Source organism: Manis pentadactyla, chromosome 10 (genome assembly GCF_030020395.1).
Source record: "Manis pentadactyla isolate mManPen7 chromosome 10, mManPen7.hap1, whole genome shotgun sequence".
NCBI classification, from domain to species: Eukaryota; Metazoa; Chordata; class Mammalia; order Pholidota; family Manidae; genus Manis; species Manis pentadactyla.
The window spans coordinates 63,285,984-63,304,613 of record NC_080028.1 but is presented as its reverse complement, the minus strand read 5'-3'; the positions used below and the strand labels follow the sequence as shown (position 1 = coordinate 63,304,613).

The 18,630-nt window shown below is 40.9% G+C and overlaps 1 protein-coding gene across 2 annotated transcripts in view; it reads right to left on the bottom strand.

Moving 5' to 3' along the window:
- LGR5 (leucine rich repeat containing G protein-coupled receptor 5) overlaps positions 1–13,700 on the bottom strand; it is a 117,018-nt gene extending 103,318 nt beyond the window's left edge. For both annotated transcript variants that reach the window (XM_036917629.2, XM_036917630.2), the window contains exon 1: positions 13,342–13,700. In XM_036917629.2, coding sequence (XP_036773524.2) covers positions 13,342–13,553 — 212 coding nt within the window. In that variant the 5' untranslated portion in view covers positions 13,554–13,700. The remainder of the gene's footprint in view (positions 1–13,341) is intronic.
- Between the last annotated feature and the right edge of the window lie 4,930 nt (positions 13,701–18,630).

Below are 18,630 nucleotides of genomic sequence, written 5' to 3'. Positions count from 1 at the left end.
GTTTGTACAAACAGTGCTGCCTGCCCGGTTTAGAGGAAAGGACCTCGTTGTCACCACATTATAAGGTTATACCAGAGAGGACATCAGCTTGTCTCACTCTGTTACATATTTGGTGGCCAGAAAAATGGCACTTTATATCCTGAGTGTGGACATCGTGTGAGTCCTGAGTTGAGGGGAACAGGAGAGCGCCCTCTAGAGACAGAAAATGTTGCTGACTCTCCCTCAAGGGTGCCCTGGCTATGAACTCTTGAAGTTGCCAGGTATGGCCCATAAATCAGGAGACAATTGCCGGTGAAAAGAACGTTGGCTGCTCACGGGTCTAAGGTAAGGGGCACCTCAAGCCATGCAGGGCGGCACAGAAGAGCACCTGGGTCAATCGGGTGGAAGGGGCGGGGTGGGGGCGCGAGGGGGAAGCAGGCTTAGAACTGGCTGGTTTGAATCATTTCGGTGGGCTCTGGGAAGGGGCTGTTCCAGGTTATCTGGTACCTGGCCTTGGGATGACAGGCAGAGAAGCGCAAGACTCCTGCAAGAGCAGGTCAGGAAGGTGAATGGGGGTGTGTGGGCTTTGGACTGGCCGCTTTGCTTATGAAAGGTGCGTTTGCAAGGCAGTTGCTCTCTCCAGGAGTTAACTAGACCCTGGAGGGCGAAGCCCTTTCAAATACGGAAAATGACAATCATGACTAATACACAGGGATTCTGTGTTCTGATTCAAATCCCAGGGACACTCCTTTATTCTTTGATTCAAAACATCCACAACTGAAAAGATATATATACAGTCCAGTAGTGAAAACAGATGAGTAGATTAAGTATGGTGATTGCGCATGGTGAGTGCTCTGACAGAAGTGGGTTCAACGTGACATGGGAGCACAGGCAGGTTTCTAAAAGCACAGAAAGCTTTCCAGAGGAGGTGATGCTTGAACTGAGTACGGAAAGACTCAGAGAAGTCAGCCAGATGAAAAAGAAGAAAGGCATTCCAAGCAGAGCCCAACACATGTGAGCACCTGGAGGCACGAATTTTGGAAATTGTAGGATGTAGTTTGATATGACTGGAGAGAAGACAGCATGGGGGACCCAGGAGGTGGGCTGGGCAGCAGGGTTGCAGGTGGGGAAGGAGGCAAGAGAAATTGACTTTGTGGGATAAACTGAAGAGTTAAACTTTATCATGAATGCCATAGCAAACCATCCAAGGATTGAATATGAGAGACACAGGACCAGAGTTGCACCTTGGACAAACTAGTGGGGTGGTAGGGAATGTGTGTGTGCAGATCAAGATAGAAGCTGCTAGAGTTGTCCAGGTGAAAGGTGTGGCAAGCCTGACCTAATGCAGTTTCTGTGCTGGGGGAGAAAGGCAACTGATAAGAGGGGTGTGAAGGCGACCTAAATTTGGTCAAAGTAGGTCCCAAATGATGTTTAAGTTATAATGAACCCGTGTGTGACTACTATGAACAGAAATTTGGGAAATTATTCTTCCAATTAAATCTGATTGTTTCTATCTGCTTTGCAGATTTTTAGGTGATATACTTTATATGTATCTATAAACGGCCCCAAAAAAGGTAAGGTTAGGTAAAATTCAGGCATATACCTAGATATGAATATATATAACATGCATAGGCAACAGGATATTTGGCAACATGTAGAAAAGTAACTGGGAGTTTTAGTACTCATTTGAGAGTCCGACATTGGAGCAAGAAGGTGAGGAGGGCATCCCACTGGGGTTCTCAGACCTGGGGTGCAATGCCATCTTTGCCAGCAATGTGGTTTTGGGAATGTTATTTACCTCTATGAGCATGAATTTCATCCTCTATCAAAAGAAGGTGTTGGATTAGGTGACCTCCAAGGTTCTTTCCATTCTAAATCCCCTGAGTAGACAGCTTTGACTCATCAAAACCCTGCAACCCATCTCAGTAAATTTAATTCAGTTTATTTGGGCAATTAGGGTAATGCTCTAGCAATCATGATTAAATTTCAGTCTTGTACTGTGTAATGTGACCTTAGGTATACAGCTTAGTCATTCTGGTAAATTGTGGGTAAAAGATTATCCTTTTAGTTCTTTACAGTAAAATTTACTTTCAATGTAGTAGGCTATTAGCTCAAGCTCTGAATTGGTTTTATTATACCTAACATAAATTTACCAAAATCAGCCTTTCCTTTCCCAATACACAATTAACTATGCTCTCTGGAGTTTCTGCAGCTAAGGCAAAAGGGGGCTCAAATTACTGTGTAATAGTCATTCAGGACCAGATTGTATCCACCTAACACTTCTCAGCATTCTAAGACCCTGGGGACGCAGACTTCTGCTGCAAGGCCAGCAGCTGTAAGGTGGAAGGTGGATACTTGCTGTCAGTTAATCATGTTGCTAAAACTTCTGAGATCTTCAAATGAGATATGCTTACACCCTGGGAGAATCTGGTTTAACTGGGATTTCCTTTTGCTACCCAAGCTTGAAGACTCATGGAAAAAAGATCATGAACTTCATCCTGTGCTCTGCTGCACCCGCCGCAGAGAAGAGCAGCTGCTGAGGAATGGGTGCTCTGTGAGCTAAGGTCCCCCACCACGGGGACAGTGACTGGCTTTTCCAAGTGAAAATCAAAGACGCCAGTTTCGGTTGCACTTCCCATTGACAGGTTAAACCCAAAGACTCTTCTTTCTAAACATCCCTTCTATTTGAAGCCCTGGTGGGGGAAGTGCCTGAGATAAGGAAAGGCATCCGTCCAATCCTCCTCTGACACTATCTAGAAGCAAGGGCTGGGGAAGGCTATCGGGAGACGCAGGAGCAGTGTACCAGCTTGGTCGGGGTGCCGTCTGGAGGTCTCACAGTCTCTCAGTTCTGCCCGCACTGTTTCTTGGGTAGCAGATTTCCTCACTTAGCCTTTCCACCTCCCTTGCCACTTTTTAAAGGCTTCACTCTCTTGTAAGGCTGACCCTCTAACAATTATAGAGTAGGTCTCTGGGCAAATGCAGACATTTCCGCTAAGGGTCCATTTGGGACAGGAAGTATGAAGAGAAAATAAGGAGGAGGATTTCTTTTATTCATCTTCACCAGCAGATACAAACTCATTCTGTAGATTCACTCAACAAACATTGTGAAATACATGTTTATTGCCACAGTCTCAATATATATACAAAATAGATGATTAAGGAATGTAATTCCCTTCATGGAAATTTTTATTTGGTTTTTATAATCAAATAATTCTCATGGTATATATATTCAAGTGAATGGTTATTTTGTGCTGATAGATTTAAAGACCAGTTGATTATGTAACAGAGTTCCTTCAAGTAAGTGCCTCACAAGAAAAGTTATAACCTAAAAACTTCAAGAACCATGTGGTGTTTTGTGTATTGAACCAATAAACTCATTAAAATAACATTGGCTAAACCCAAATACAACACAATGAAAGGTCTAACACAGCCCACATTAACCAACCAACTTTAGAATAATATCTTTGTTATGTACCAAGGTTAAAATTCAGCAAATTCTTTATATTTTTTCCACTTGAGATCATGTGTAGTTTTCTGCTTTCCTGAGAAGTACACTTTTGTGGCTTTTTTGATCAAAGGAAGGGTATTTTTGCAAATAGACATCTTTTGCAGAGATCTCCACTCTACTTAATCAAGAAAAAAGAAGCACAAAAATATTTACTAGCTTTTTAGTGAATCGTAAAAAAATCTTAGGTTCTCTTCTTAGTGTAGACTTTGGAAAGGAAGGCATGCTTGCAAGTTTAGCCATCACAGTGTGTGTGTGTATGAGGGAAAAAAGGAGAAAATAAAGGAATTTGGCCACAAAATTGAGTAACACTTTGAAACACTTGGTTTCCAGTTGTGAAAGATGAGCAACACTGGGGGAAAAGGCTAGGCTGACAAGGGACCACTTGAGGAAAACTCAGTGTCAGCGGGCAGGCTGGAGAGGAAGGTCAGCTAGGTGCACACATTCTCTGCTGGAGTTGGGCTGCTGTCTTTGCCAGGACAGCTGTCTTCTGCATTTCAGCTTCCGAACCGAGCTGAAGGTGCCTTCACACAGCCAGCTCCTCCGTCTCTCCCCTAGAAAGGGTTGGTACTTCACTGCCATGCCATGTACATGTTTTGTATCATTTCCACTGAGCAAGTGGCACACAGGAAACTGTCTCTTATTGGTGTGTTGCTCTGTGTGTGTTAGTGTGAGCCTAACTTTGCTTTACCTTTAACCACCAGAGCCCTTTGTTAAAGGATGAAACAGAACTCCTTGTGAAGGCATGAAGGATAAAATGAATTCAGAAAAAAAAACGTGCAGACATTAAAAACGACACACTTGAAAATTAGGAATTGCTGAATAATTTAAAATTACTGATATTAATGGAAAACTAGAGTTGAGAGTACTGTTTTAAGAGATTTTAGAGCTCATATCCCAACATAGCTTACATTTTCTAAACATTGATTCTTGCATTGACTGTAAAAAAATTATATTCTTTACACTGAATATAATTTAGAATTAACTTGTCAGCTGCTGGTTTTTCCAATTGACTTTGCAATATAATAAATAATTAACACATATTAGTTTTATAGCAGCAAATGAACTGAAGGACTGAAGAAACTAAATGGATAGTTCAAGATAAGTTCTTCTTTGTTTGAAGGAGAGGATATTTTTCTGCCTTACCCAGATTTCTCATTTACACAGAAGTCTATCACTGGTCTAATTATTAAACCATGAATAGTTTACACATAGATATATAGACAAGTAGATAAAACTTTGACATAATTCTTCATTCTGAATCAAATAAATGACAGTATGGTAAACTTTGTCATATCAGTTCATATTATTCATTTTAAAGGTGAATACAAACTCACATAAAATTGGCCAATTAAGAAAGTTCACGTCTCTCTGAATTGAAAAATAGTTCCAAAGAATTCAACTAATTTATTTGACACATAGATCTAGTCATAGAAAAAAAGAGAAATTTTATTTTTGAATTGGAAGTTATTAGTATAATATATACTTATATAATTAATCACTTTATAAAACCTGGGCAGCTACCACAATTTATCTCTGACTTGGGACAAGAGAAATTCTTTCTGTGGTAGTAAGAAAATGGAGAGATGAATAGATATCTACTAAATTTAAAATATTGGCCCTAAACTATGTAATTCATTTTATTGAAAAGTAAAAAGCTGCATTTCCCGGGATTCCTTGAAGAAATATTTCTCTTATTAGAGCTTCATTAATTGTGTTCCTGAAAAGAAGAATGTATCTGAAATATTTCAACACCAATTATAATTACTATGAGGCATAACTATAAAGTAGAAGGCTGGTTTTCTTGTGTTTCTGGTATACTAACTTTGAAGAATATTTCAAAGACGTTAAAAAATATCTTGAGCAATGGAAATATCATTGGAATAAGCTGACAGGCCCCCAAGTTAGGGATGATAATAGTACCTGTCTTAAAAGGTTGCTGTGGGGCATATGATTGAGTAAAGTACTTGTCTGGATGCCTGGCACCCAGGAAGAACAACATAATGCCAGCTGTTATTATTATTGTTATTCAATAAAAAAGTAATTAAGATATATAAATCCTGGTGTGTTTGTTAAAATAAAATACTCATTGCATCATTTCAGCTGAATATTAGTTAGTTGTATTTCAAGTGGGGCTGGGCCATAATTGAGGGATACCTGTAGATTCGTGTTGTTTTGTTACTTGCAGACAAATAGTTATCATTTATTTTTCTCTTACCCCTTTTAGCCACTGGGATTTCAACAGCTGGTGCAGTCAATTCTATTCAATTCAACATTATAAATATTTATTGAACAGCCCTTAAATGTCAGGCACTGGTATGGTCACTTGGGATATAACGTCGAAAAATTTTCTACTTGGGAGGAGCTCCAGTCTAGCGAGCAGGATAAATTCTAAAGGAAAGAGCTCATCATTTCAGCCTGGAGTGTTACTCCACCTGAGTTTAAGGAAGATGGCCTCATGGAAATGGGTTGGTTCCTTTGCATACTGTCAAAGTGAATCTCAGTTTTTCCAGTCCACACTTAAGCACTGAGAGCAGGGCTAATACATGAGGGCACTGAGGCAGGAGTGCTCTTTATGAAGCATCTTCAGTTTCCCTGCTAATGTTAACTCCTTGTTAATAGTCTTTCAGCATCACCATTAGAAACATAATTCCATTTCTTGAGATCAAATGACTAGTGTTCTTCTACCTATCAGTTTCAAATAAGGCATTTTCATTGACCTCAACCAAAGTAACAAATAGATTAATTGGAAGAGGTGGGGAAAATGCCAGAATTTCAAGAATGGGCCTCCTTCCTACCATGCAGCTTATGGAGAACAAAATTAATTTTGAATTATAAAAAATACTACCTTATAGCCTATGAAATGTCTATAGCCTTTTCCCACAGATAATGAGTTCCCTGGGTGAACCAAGCATGTAGTTCATGTCTGTAATGACTGAATAGAAATGTGGATTAAAAACATGACATATTTGGCAAAATGGCCATCCTGCCAAAGCAATATATAAATTCAATACAATCTCTATCAAAACACCAACAGCATTTTTCAATGAATTATATAGAAAGTAATCCTAAAATTCTATGAAACCACAAAAAACTCCAAATAGCTAACGCAATCTTAAGAAGAACAAAGCTGGGTGTATTATGCTCCCTGGTTTCAAGCTATACTACAAAACTACAGTAATCAAAACAGTATGGACCTGGAACAAGAAAAGACCCATAGATGAATGGAACAGAATACAGAGCCCAGATATAAACTCATGCTTATTTGGTCAATTAATATATGATAAAGGAGTCATGAATATATAATGGGGAAAAGAGAGTCTCTTCAGTACTGGTGTTGGACAGCTACATGTAAGAGAATAAAATTGGATTACTGTCTAACCCTATATGCAAAAGTAAACTCAAAATGGATCAAAGACCTAAATGTAAAACATGAAACCATAAAACCAGTAGAAGAAAACTTGGCAAAAATATCTTGAACATAATCATGAGCAACTTTTTTCTGGACACATCTCCCTGGGCAAGGGAAACTAAATTAAAAAATGAATAAAAGGGACTACACCAAACTAAAAAGCTTCTGTACAGCAAAAGACACCATCAACAGAACACAAAGGCAACCTACAGTATGGGAGAATATATTTGTAAATGACATATCTGATAAGTGGTTAACATCCAAAGTATATAAAGCACTCATATAAATCAACACCCGAAAAAACAAACAACCCTATGATTCTCCAAAGAAGAAATATGAATGGCCAACAAGCTCATGAAAATATGTTCCATATCACTAATCATCAGGGAAATGCAAATCAAAACTACAATGAGATGTCACCTCATGCCAGTTAGAAGGGCCACTATCCAAAAGACAAGAAATACAAGTGTTGGCAAAGATGTGGAGAAAAGGGAACCCACCTACACCAATGGTGGGAATGTCAATTGGTGTTACCATGGTGGAAAGCAGTATGGAGGTTTCTCAAAAAACTAAAAATAGAAATACCATATGACCCAGAAATTCCCTTTCCAGGAATTCACCCTCAAAAAACAAAATCCCTGATTCAAGAAGATATATGCACTTCTACATTTATCTCTACTTTATTTACAATAGCCAAGATGTGGAAGCAACCAAAGTGTCCATCAGTAGATGAGTAATAAAGAAGAGGTTGTACATATATACAATGGAATATTATTCAGCCACATAAAGAAAAATTCTGCCATTTGTGACAACATGGACTGATTTAGAGGGTATTTTACTAAGTGAAATAAGACAGGTGGAGAAAGACAAAGACCATATGATTTCGCTTACATGTAGAATCTAACAACAAAACAAAACAAAATGAACAAAACAGCAGTAGACTCAGAGACACTGAGAAGTGATTGGTGGTTATTATGGGAGAAAGGCTGTGGGGGTTTGGTGGAGAGGGTGAGGGTGATATAAGAGCCCCAAAATCTCAGTCATAATATAAGTTGGTCACAGGGAGGGTGGTACACCATGGATAATACAGCCAGTGGTTCTATAACATCTTTCCATGTTGACAGAAAGCAACTGCACTAGCTAAGGTGAGGATTTAATAATGTGTATAACAGTTGAACCACTGTGTTGTATACTTGAAACCAATATAATATTGTATATCAAGTCTACTGCTATTTGAAAAAGCCGACAGATCTGGGAATAGAAGAGTTATAGTAGATTGGAACTCATGGGTTGATTTAACAAATGAAATTCTACTAAGGTACATCAAAAATACAACAGGACTCAATGATCAGCCTGTTTTCTTTGGTTTGTAATATATTAACTATGGCCTTAATGCCGGTTGGAGTCATCTTCTACTACAAAATGAAACTTTATAAAGGAAAACAGTGCAGCAAGAGTGAGGAGGTTGAATCTCATAGAAAGGAATTTGCATTCTCATGAAGAATCCAGTTTACCAGAAATATACATATGTGGGGTGTTTACAAGGAAATATGCCATTTAGCATTATTCTAAATTTATATAAATAACTGAGCAAAACCAAAAAATTATTCCACAAAATTGTTCATTGCAGAGCTCCCTACTGTTTTTCATTTCTATCTTACTGGCTATGATTGGATTAATTGGAAACATACTTCAATTTTCAGCAAAATGACTTAAATGTACAAGTAGAAGAAATAAAAAAAACCCTTTACTAAGGTAGGTAGATATTAGGTATCAGTTATAAAACTACAAGCATACTGCAATGCCTTTAATTTTATGATAGCTTTATTGGGTTAATTGTCTACTTGGATATTGTTTCTATGCCTGTCACAGTTATATGTTTTGGAAATTAAAAAACAATCAAATAGTTCAGATAAAAAACTTAGCTATGAGAAATCATAGACAAGTTTTGTGTTTCCGAACATCTTTAAACACATACAAGTGGGAAGTTTCTATTATCAAAAAGTAATTTTATTTAACTACAAAGATTATTTTTTTATTTCAGTCTTCCAAATCATTTGTGATTGCTACCTTTTGTTGCTTATCCGAACTCCGAACTCCTTTACTTTAAAGAAAAGGCTTTGGGAGAAAAAAGATTGAAGATCTGATTGAAGATCATGTTTATTATATGTAAAAATTCATTTTTGTCACATAAATTCTGCCATGCACATGTTGAACATATTCAGTAAAATATTTATTCTAAATCTATACCATAAAATTGTTTGAATCAGAACCAGTACTTTAAAAATATTCATTCAGACTAAAATAGTCAATAAGTTTCAGTAATTGCTCCCATAACAAAAACACTACTAAAAAAACCTTGGGAATTCTGGAGAAAAAGAAAGAACTTCATTAAAATGCAGAAAAGCAATTGACATCATATATTTTAAACTAATTTTGAAAGTAGGTTGTAGAGCATACTATAAATTTTTCAACCGATCTAAATTTAAAGACTGTTATAACAGTTAAGGCTTTTGTAACCATTTCTAAGTGCAAACATTTTCCTTTATTTAAAATAATTTTCTTTGCTTGAAGGGAAGCCGAAATATATTAAACCATTTTGAAAGAAGATTCTAAAAATATTCTTTAATTTTGAAACTGCATTTTAAATGCTTAAAACACATGTATGACACCAGGGCCAGACTCACTTAGTTATAATTGACGGTTTTTAATCAGCTCTTATTAATACCAGTTTTACTAATTATGTGTAAAATTAAATTTTGTTACAAAGTTACACATGGAAAAGTAACCAACTACATAAAATTAGAAAATTCTTTCTCCTTGTTCCTTTGGTTCATGTGACATAAATTTGCTTGTGGATGAAATTTTCATGTCTTTAAGCAACATCAGGGGAAAACTCAGTTTTCATTTAAAAACAAAATGGCTGTTCTAGCTCAATAAAGAGAAGTATTATACTATATTAGGATATTCATTATGATTTAGTTTTCTATTTGAATGACACACTAAATGGATGAAAGACACAACAAAGTAGCATAAGGGAGCTTACTTTTAAGACCCCATTAGCAAAAATGTCCACATTTGATGCATTAAAATAACTTCTTTAAAATAAGATTAGATGCTAGAGCTGCTTTGTTTCTGACAGATCATTACTGGTAGATTGAGATGTGCTAAATGTTGTAAACAATTATTGCCTGCTTTTATCAGTATTTTCCTTATTTTCTGCTGAGTGAGCTTTATTAGCTCTTTTTGTAAAATAGGAGCCCATTATGGGGAAAGAGAGAGAGAGAGAGAGAGAGAGAGAGAGAGAGAGAGAGAGAGAGAGAGAGAGAGAGAGAGAGAGAGAGAGAAAGAGAGAGAGAGATTAAGACTGAGATTTTCCAATGTTTCCACCATGTTCAGTGGCCCAATTATAGATCTACTGGGGAACACAGTAAGAAGAGAGTTAATATTAATGTTTGGACTGGCTTAAGATTTAGCTTTTCTGGGGGAAGAAAGATTATAAAACTGCACATAAATAGCTCTAGCCTTCTATGAAGAGATTTAGGAAACTTTCTTTACCTCCAAATCTGACATGCCAGCTATCAGATTGTGGCAAATCTATTTGCCAGATGTGTACACCTGGAACTTGCCACCATCAATCTGTTTGAAGAAAATTAAATGCTTGTTCTTTTGTGGGGAGGGAAGGAAGATTAAGAGATAGCATTTTGACTCAAATAAATGGTGATAACCTACTACAAACAATAAAAGATAGCAGTCTGGCCTTTTCCCATATTAGTCTGCGCTCTGCAACTTTCCCATCAAAGCTTAATTACCCCTGGGCCACAGTGGAGTGTGGCTAGAACTCAGTGTTTCCTTTCAAGAGCAAAGAGTAGTTATTTCTTAAAATAAGAAAGCCAGTAAAACACATGCTTATTTATTAGAGTATGAGCAAATAAATTCCTCTTTCAGGTATGTACACCCAAGTGAAGGCAGAAACGGTCAGATAATTCTAGGTGTAACCAAAAGAGGGCGCCATCTACCCTTAATGTTTACACACTGTACCTGTGGTGGTCAAAAAAAACCCCCAAAACCAAAAAACCCTCCCAACCCCCCCAGATCCCAAGCCCCTCAATCCAGGAAGGAAGGGATTCCATGGCCCCTGGCATTTTGTGCTCTATAAGGAGACAAAATTCTGAAATTGCACAGTACAAAGAACATCCATGGGTTCAGTTATTTACTTCAGGACTGATTTCTACATTTAGCACTCATACTGCCTGAACTCATGTTAACCATTAGAAGCAAATGTTTAACATTTACTGTGACACTTTACACAGACACTCTGAATTTAACATTTTATAGGGCACTGAGAAAATTTCCCCTCGGGCCAGGGTATAGACCGTCAGTAAATAGCATGAGTAAAAGATGACAATTAACTTTCTAATCGAATCTCCACTCCAAGGGGTTATCTATTAATATGATAGATAGGTAAGATCTCCTGAGCGTATGGAGGATGCAGTTAAATGAATTTGAAGTATGTGGGAAATTATTTGAAACAGCATTTAATGCCAACTTTTAGTAAGAGAAGCCTAACAAATGTTTGTTCCTTCAAGTGGGAGAAAAAAGCATCCTGACGCTATTCATAAGTTTATGTTCTGTATTCTTAAACATGTTTTATAACAAGTGTATGATGTAAACAGTTAGGTAAGTGTTTCAGGGGACTGCACATTTCCGTTGTATATATAGTCCATTCTTCCAGGGAAGATGGGAAGGATGGGGCAGAATAGTTTCTCGGTTCTTTAAGTGCAATTACCAAACTGCTCTCAGAAATTCACTATTCAGAAAAACACACGATTCTTGAAACACTGAGTTTCGCAGTTAAACCAGAGAGCTTGGAGATGAGTATTTCACTTGGTAGTACAGACAGCTGTTTAGGAGGAGGAAATGTGAATTCTTAGAGAATGATCATTTAGGAGAGCAGATTTCCATCACTGTGAAAATATCACCACCGCATGCAATGAGTACCATTGAAGAAAAACCTGGTGGGGAAATACAGAAATACAGATAATTTTGTAATCCTTTCAGGAAAAGAAAAACAAAATAGTTTTATGGTAGGTTGAGGAAGGGGCTGCCATCTACTAATACTAAAATCTAGCATATGGTCCCTTTCTTTCAACACAATATTAAAGCAAGTAAAAAAATTTTTTTTCTTCCTCACTCTGTCTCTAGAAAAAGAACCACTGTCTGGTGGAAAGCGTTGTGCAAGCCTTTTTATGTTTTTTTTCCCCCTCCACAAAACAACGAAACCGAGGAAAGAACGAGTTCACAAACATCCTAACTCACTCCTGCCAAGGTACATCAGAGAAGCCGAAACTGGGATCGCTTGGGTTTGGGGTGGGCACCCCGCAGTGTCTCGAATTTAAACCTAAACATGTCATCTTAGGTCACGAGTGCGCCTTTTCCGAAGTAGAAGTAGCCGCGACCCTGGTCTCTCTGCCTGAGGACCTGAGCCCCAGGCTCTCCGGGGAGGAGGCGTAGTCACCTTGGTCCCGAGAATCGGGTTCCTCCTGGGTCACCTCAGACGCCCAGTCACCTGTCACCCTTCGGGCTTGGGCCGTCCCGGGACAATATTCTGAAATGAGCCGTGGCTGGGGCTTTGGAGGCTGCAGTGAGGGGAGATGGGTTGGGCGGATCCCCAGGGGATGACGGACAGCTGCAGGTCTCCCCTCGGTGCCGGCGCCGCAGTTTGCACGCTCGCCGCCTTCGGCCCACTTCCCTTTACCTCCCCGGGAGGAGGAGATGGTTAAAGATTACACCGCGGCCGCGGGCACTTCAAAGGGCGGCTCGGGCAGCCAAAGGTAAAGATAACGTTCTGGCAGCTCTAATCGGGGTTTGTGGTTGCCACATTTTAATCACTTCATTTAAAAAAAAAAAGACGACGACGAAGAAAGAAAGAAAAGAAAAAGGTTACACCACGCGACTGTGCAAAGGATGCAGAGTAAGTTCCCCCGGAGCTGGACAAGCTGGAGCTCTCGTTTGGGGAAACTTTTTACAGCCCATCTCTTCATGGAACGAGACTGGGTGCGGAGCGGAGGCGGGGACAGGCGCGGATCCGACAGCCCGGCCCTGGGTTCCAGGCGCAGGGGCACACAGGCCGCACGGCAGGCAAATGCCTGCCCTTGGAGCAATTCGCCCTGCGACCTGCCTGCAGCTGAACCGCGAGCCTACGAACTCGTGCTTTCCCTGGGCTGCACTTGAAGCCGTTTCCCTGCGGGCCCAGAAATTGCTGTTGTGCCAGTCCCGAGACATGTGCATTTCCGCGGGGCCCAAACACGTCTGGTCAAGATGCGCCGGGTAGACCCGCTCGCCCCCTCCTGAGCAGACGGAACCGACGAGCGCCCAGCCTGGTCTTGGGCTGGCTTCCCTCCCCCGCTTGCCCCTTTCGCGGAGAGGAGTGGGGAGCACTTACAGGTAGGAGGTGAAGACACTGAGGTTGGAGGGCAGCTCCGAGAGCCCCAGGTCCGAGCAGTCCACCTTGAGCAGCATCCTGCCGTCGGGCTCGCACTGACAGCGCGCGGGGCACCCCCGAAGGAGCGCACCCGGCCTCGGCGAGCCGGCCTCGGCCACCAGCTGCAGCAGGACAGGCAAGGACAGGAGCGCGGCGACCGTGGATGTGTCCATGGTACCCGGGAGGGGGCCGCGAGCCGCACGAGGTCGAAGAGCTTCCGGATGGCCGCGGACGGTGGCGCGCGGGACGCTGCCCGGTGGGCTTCTGCAGCGCGGGGCGCCGCGCTCCTGCTTCCCGGCGGGTCGCGGAAGAGAAGCGCCGCGGGGCCGGGTCGTGCCCGCTGCAGCCACGCGGGCTTGCGGAGCGGCCCTGGCTGTCGCCGCTGCAGGAGCAGTGAGCCGCGCTGCTGCCCGCGGCCTGCTCGGTGTGGAGCAGCATCTCCGCTCGCACGCCTGTGTTTTAAAGCGCTCCAGCCCGAATTGCGCGCCCAGTGACGTCAGCGCCTCCCGGCTTCCCGGCCCCCCGCCCGGCCCCACTTTCCCTCCCGCGGCCCCCTCCCTCCTTCGCCGAGTTCGCGGTGGGAGGCGGCTGGCTGCTCGAGGGGCGGGCGAGTTCTTAGCGCTCGCGCTTTGCCTCGGGGGGGCGGATTCCGGCTCCGGCCCCCCGTGAGGAGCAGCCCCCGCCCCCCACCTCCAATCCCGCGTCCTGGCGTCCGAAAGCCGAAGGGACCCGCTTCAGGGGGACACAGACAGACCCGCGGGGACTGAAGGATGCGGCACGCTCCCTCCTAGTCCACTTCAAATGGATGGACTACATGGCGTGCTTGAAAAAAGGACTATTCTAATCCCGGAAAATAGTAACGTTATCTGGGCAAGGAGGTAGGCGTCCCCAGGCGAACGATAGGTGGCTTTTTGATTCTTACTCACACCGCACTGTCTGGCTCGCTTTCGCCCTACAGTCAGAGTGTTGAGTTAATGTTTAAATAAATGCAGCTGCGAGCAAGCCCTCCAGTGCTGCGTTCCTAACTCAGGGGGTGAGGAGTCTAAATGATTATTTTTCAAAGTGTTTGAGGATCCCTTGGAAGTCACATTGAGTAAAACCAAGCCAGACAGTAGGGAAGCCTTTTCTTCCTGCGTGTCCCAAGGTTCTCTAGTGCAGTCCCACCCAGGCAAGAGGCAGCCAGCCCTGAAAACCTCTGCCTCTCCCCACTGCAAAATGCTTGTTCTAAGCATACTTCAGAAAGTGTGCTACAGTAACTGCTGGAGGAGGAGAGGACCCAGGGCCTTATTGGAGAGAAGGCCTCAGTGAGGAACAAGTTAACATCCCCAGACCTGAAACAGTGACTAAAGGAGGTGACAGCCCAAAGCTGCCACATCAACTCACAAAAACGCACGCTTTTCATTCTGGGGCACAATGGCTTCTTGCTTCAGGAAGGCAGAGACCCTTCTGCCAGCTGAGACCTTCCTTAGTCTTTTTCTTCTTAGCCTGCCTTGCTGAATTTCCCATATAAACTTCTGAATTTTTTCTTTTTTGTGTTAGGTATATTTACCCTCCTTTAAGGAATGATTCCCAAACCTGGCTGATCACCCATGAAACTTCTAAAAGTATGCAGATTCCTGGACCTAAATCAGTGTTCTGGGCATGCTCTTTTCTTGGGTGCTTTCCCATTATTAGCAAGTTTGTGAATCTCTGGAGTAGTTGCAGGGAGAGAGTGGCAAAGGTTTATAGACTACGTCTTTCCCATTTTGTAAGTAAAGGGTATGTGGCTCAGAGATTTTGGAAAATTCGACAGTGGCTGCTGAAAACTGAGTTCACCCTGGTCTCTGAATATCATCTGTACAGTTCCCAATCCTGGCCTCCTGTGCCTGTCACTTGTCCATACGCACACCACATCCACTACCATCCTTTTGCTTATTCCCGTGTTACTTTTGCTTCTCACAACCATCCTTCTATCTCTGTAGGATGTGTACTAATTACTTATTCTCCTTTTTTAAAACTATCTCCAGATTGCTTAATTTGTAAGTGCAACTCCAGACTTACTCTTTATGTGAAACTGCCTGTGACCACATCTGCAGTAATCATCAGCAACAAACATTTGTAGAACAGCTACAATCCTGGTGGCAGCAGTGACCAGAGAGGCAGGTTAGCTCTCCTCATGGAGCTTGCAGTCTAAAGAGGGCCACAGACTCTGAATAGGAATCTCAAGGATGGTGAATCTCACTGAAAGGTATGTGATAAATACCGCAGTTCAACTCTGTAGTTTTCTTGAATGCATATTTGTTTTGTTCTGCCAATTGGATTGTGATGACTTTGGAGACAGGGATAAGGCCATTGTCTTGCCTTTAGTTGCAGGACTCATGCTAATGGAATCATGGCAGTGGGAACTTAAGTGTTTGTGAACTGATTCATTTATCAATACAGGCATCCAAATGTGGTGGTGTCCACCATCTATTTAAGGACCATCGGCAACACTTTCTTTGATTTCAGGGTTGCTAAAAAGAGCATAGTGCATTAGTGTGGAGTCAATCAGACATAATAGGGTTTGAATGTAGGTCCTGCCAGTTGCAGGCTGTTTGATCAGAGGAACAGAACGAGCCCAAGTCTCAGCTACCTTCTCTTTAAAAGGGGGATATTGTTTACCTATGCTGTTCTAACTGTTAAAATGTCTGGAACTTGGCCGAAAGCACAGTAGATTTTCAACTTGTGTGAGTACCTTTCCTCTTCTTTTCAGGAATTGAAGGTTGTTAATTAAAAAATTCATGTAGAGCCGAAGGATTTCTGATTCAATTAAATGGGGGAAGACAGGTGTAATGAACATCTGTTACTTTTTTTTGCATACCCAATGTTTCTCCTCTCTCCTTTTGGTAAGAGAGAGAATTCCACACTTTTCCTTTGAGAAACTTACATCCAAACTTTAGGTGATTATGGTATAGCTACAGATCACGTGGCCATGCCTCCTTGCACCTGGGTAGCTATATGCCTCAAGTAGAGCAATCTGAATCTGTTTGGGAGATTTTCATGGACCTCAGAAGAAAAGGTGTTCTCTGGCTTCATGGAACTCTTGGGGGTGGGGTGGGGGTCACTGCCATCTGCTTGTGGAAAAGCTCACTGGACCTTGGACATTACCAGCATTAGCAAGGAGAAAAGCAAAACCCCGAGACCATCTTTTAAACACTTGAATCTAAAGCCGTTCCTACTCTATAACCTCCCAAATGGGTGAAACAATCAATTTGGTTTTATTTTGTTGCTTGAGGTAGTGAGTGATGATTTATCTGTGATCATTTGCAATCAAGAATGCTCAGTGAAAGCCTGAAAGTTCAGGAAGCGTGAATATTTAAGAATGATCTGATCAACCCTTAAGGTCTTGTAGGCCTTAAAATGTAGAAAATCACATGGGTTAAAAATAAGAATGGTTCAGCTAATGGTGATGTGGTTGCTTGACTGCATATATGTTAATTACTTTGTCTAATAAATTACTTTAGCTAATAAAGATGAAAATACAGTAAATCAGATTCCTTGCACACTATAAAAAATTCAAATAAGGCCACTGAGCAGTGGTCTTTCTCTGTGCAGCAAATACCATTTAATTTATAAGATCAGATTTTCAAATTGCACAATAATGACCATCAGCATTGCTTCAGTCATTCACACATTCATACGCTCTTATGTGTCCTCTGAACCTTATGAAGTAGGTGCTATTCTTACCCCAAATTTAAGGACAGGAAATGCAAGTGGTTTTCCTAATGGCAACCAACAAGTCGGTGATGGAACCAGATTCTAACCTGAGTCTTCTGACTGTAAATTCTATATTCTTTTCCAAATCTGTTGGGAATTCTAGCCATGTAGACTTAAACTGCTTAGGATCTTGGATTTACTATTATTTTATTGTGAAATAAATTCACATATTTTTGTAAAGAAAAGTCTAATCTTTTTGGACTGCAGTAGAACTAGTTGGAGCAGAGAATGGTGGCCTTTTATGTGAACAGTAGGGACCAGTGTATTTTCAAGCTTTTCCCCCGTAAATATATACATTTCTAGTTTCTCTTAACAACTCATAGTAATACATACTGGGAAGATGTCAGAGCAAAAAAACACTTTTACCCATGATAGTAAGGTTAGTAAGCTAAAGTGGATGGATTTAGTGTGTTTTGTCTGGGTGAAATGATGTTTTTTATGGTTTTGTCAGGTATCTTAGCGTTAATGATCTGATGTGTAATGGATTATCTCAAGCCAGGATTGGAACCACCTTTTGCTTTTCAGACTCTTAGATTGCAAATTCCTAAAATCGATTCTGGTAGAGTGCAGTCTGGTAAGTCTACTTTCTGAGTTTGCTAAGTGGATGATTTCCTAATTCTTTAACCTCTGATAAAAGTCCACAACTAAAAACATTCATGTACACCACAAGAATTACTAATAAGCTTAGTTGAAGCATGCCAGGATAATTTTAGTTAACAGGTAAGTCAATATTTCTTTTACAAGTGTAGTGAAATAGTGTTTACACAACTGGTGGGCTATTATGGACTTATTTAACTTGTTTGAAAGAGTATAGAGCCCATTATTTGCCCTGCTCATTTTACATTTGTGATATAATCAGGCTTATGCTGAATTTCTTAACTTCCTTTCTCCAACAAAGTCTAATTAATTGAGAAGGGAGGAGGATTTAAGAATAAAGATCTATTTTCCTTTAGAATTATTTATTTTACAAAAGCATTAGTTCAGCTAATTCATTACTTTGAAATAGCCCATTATATAAAATCAACTGAATCTGTCTTTGATATTACCCAACATAAAGGAAAGCTTTAAATATATCCATGTGTTCACAACATACTGAACGAAAGGACAGTGGTATATGATATTATCAATTCTTTAGCTCATTTTGATTTTTCTATTTTATTTCATTTATGATAATGAACATGGTTCCCTGGTATGCATCCTGCTCCCTGAGAACATGTTGTCCAATCAAACTCACATGTAAACCACAGGTAGGTTTTCTTTTTCAAACTCAGAATAAAATTAATGAGACACAAATAAAGAAACACCTCAAACTAAATTATCTTATTGCCTATGCACACATTTTATTTCATTCTGCTAAATACTGCCTTCCACATGCCCAGTGTGATGGATCTTTTCTTGGTCTATTTAGTACCCCTTTAAGCTTTTTAACCACCATCCATGCCCACAGGCTCATATTTACGTGGCACGGCTCAGAGAGAGCAGAGGCCTTGCTCCCAAATGATAAGGTGCTAACAA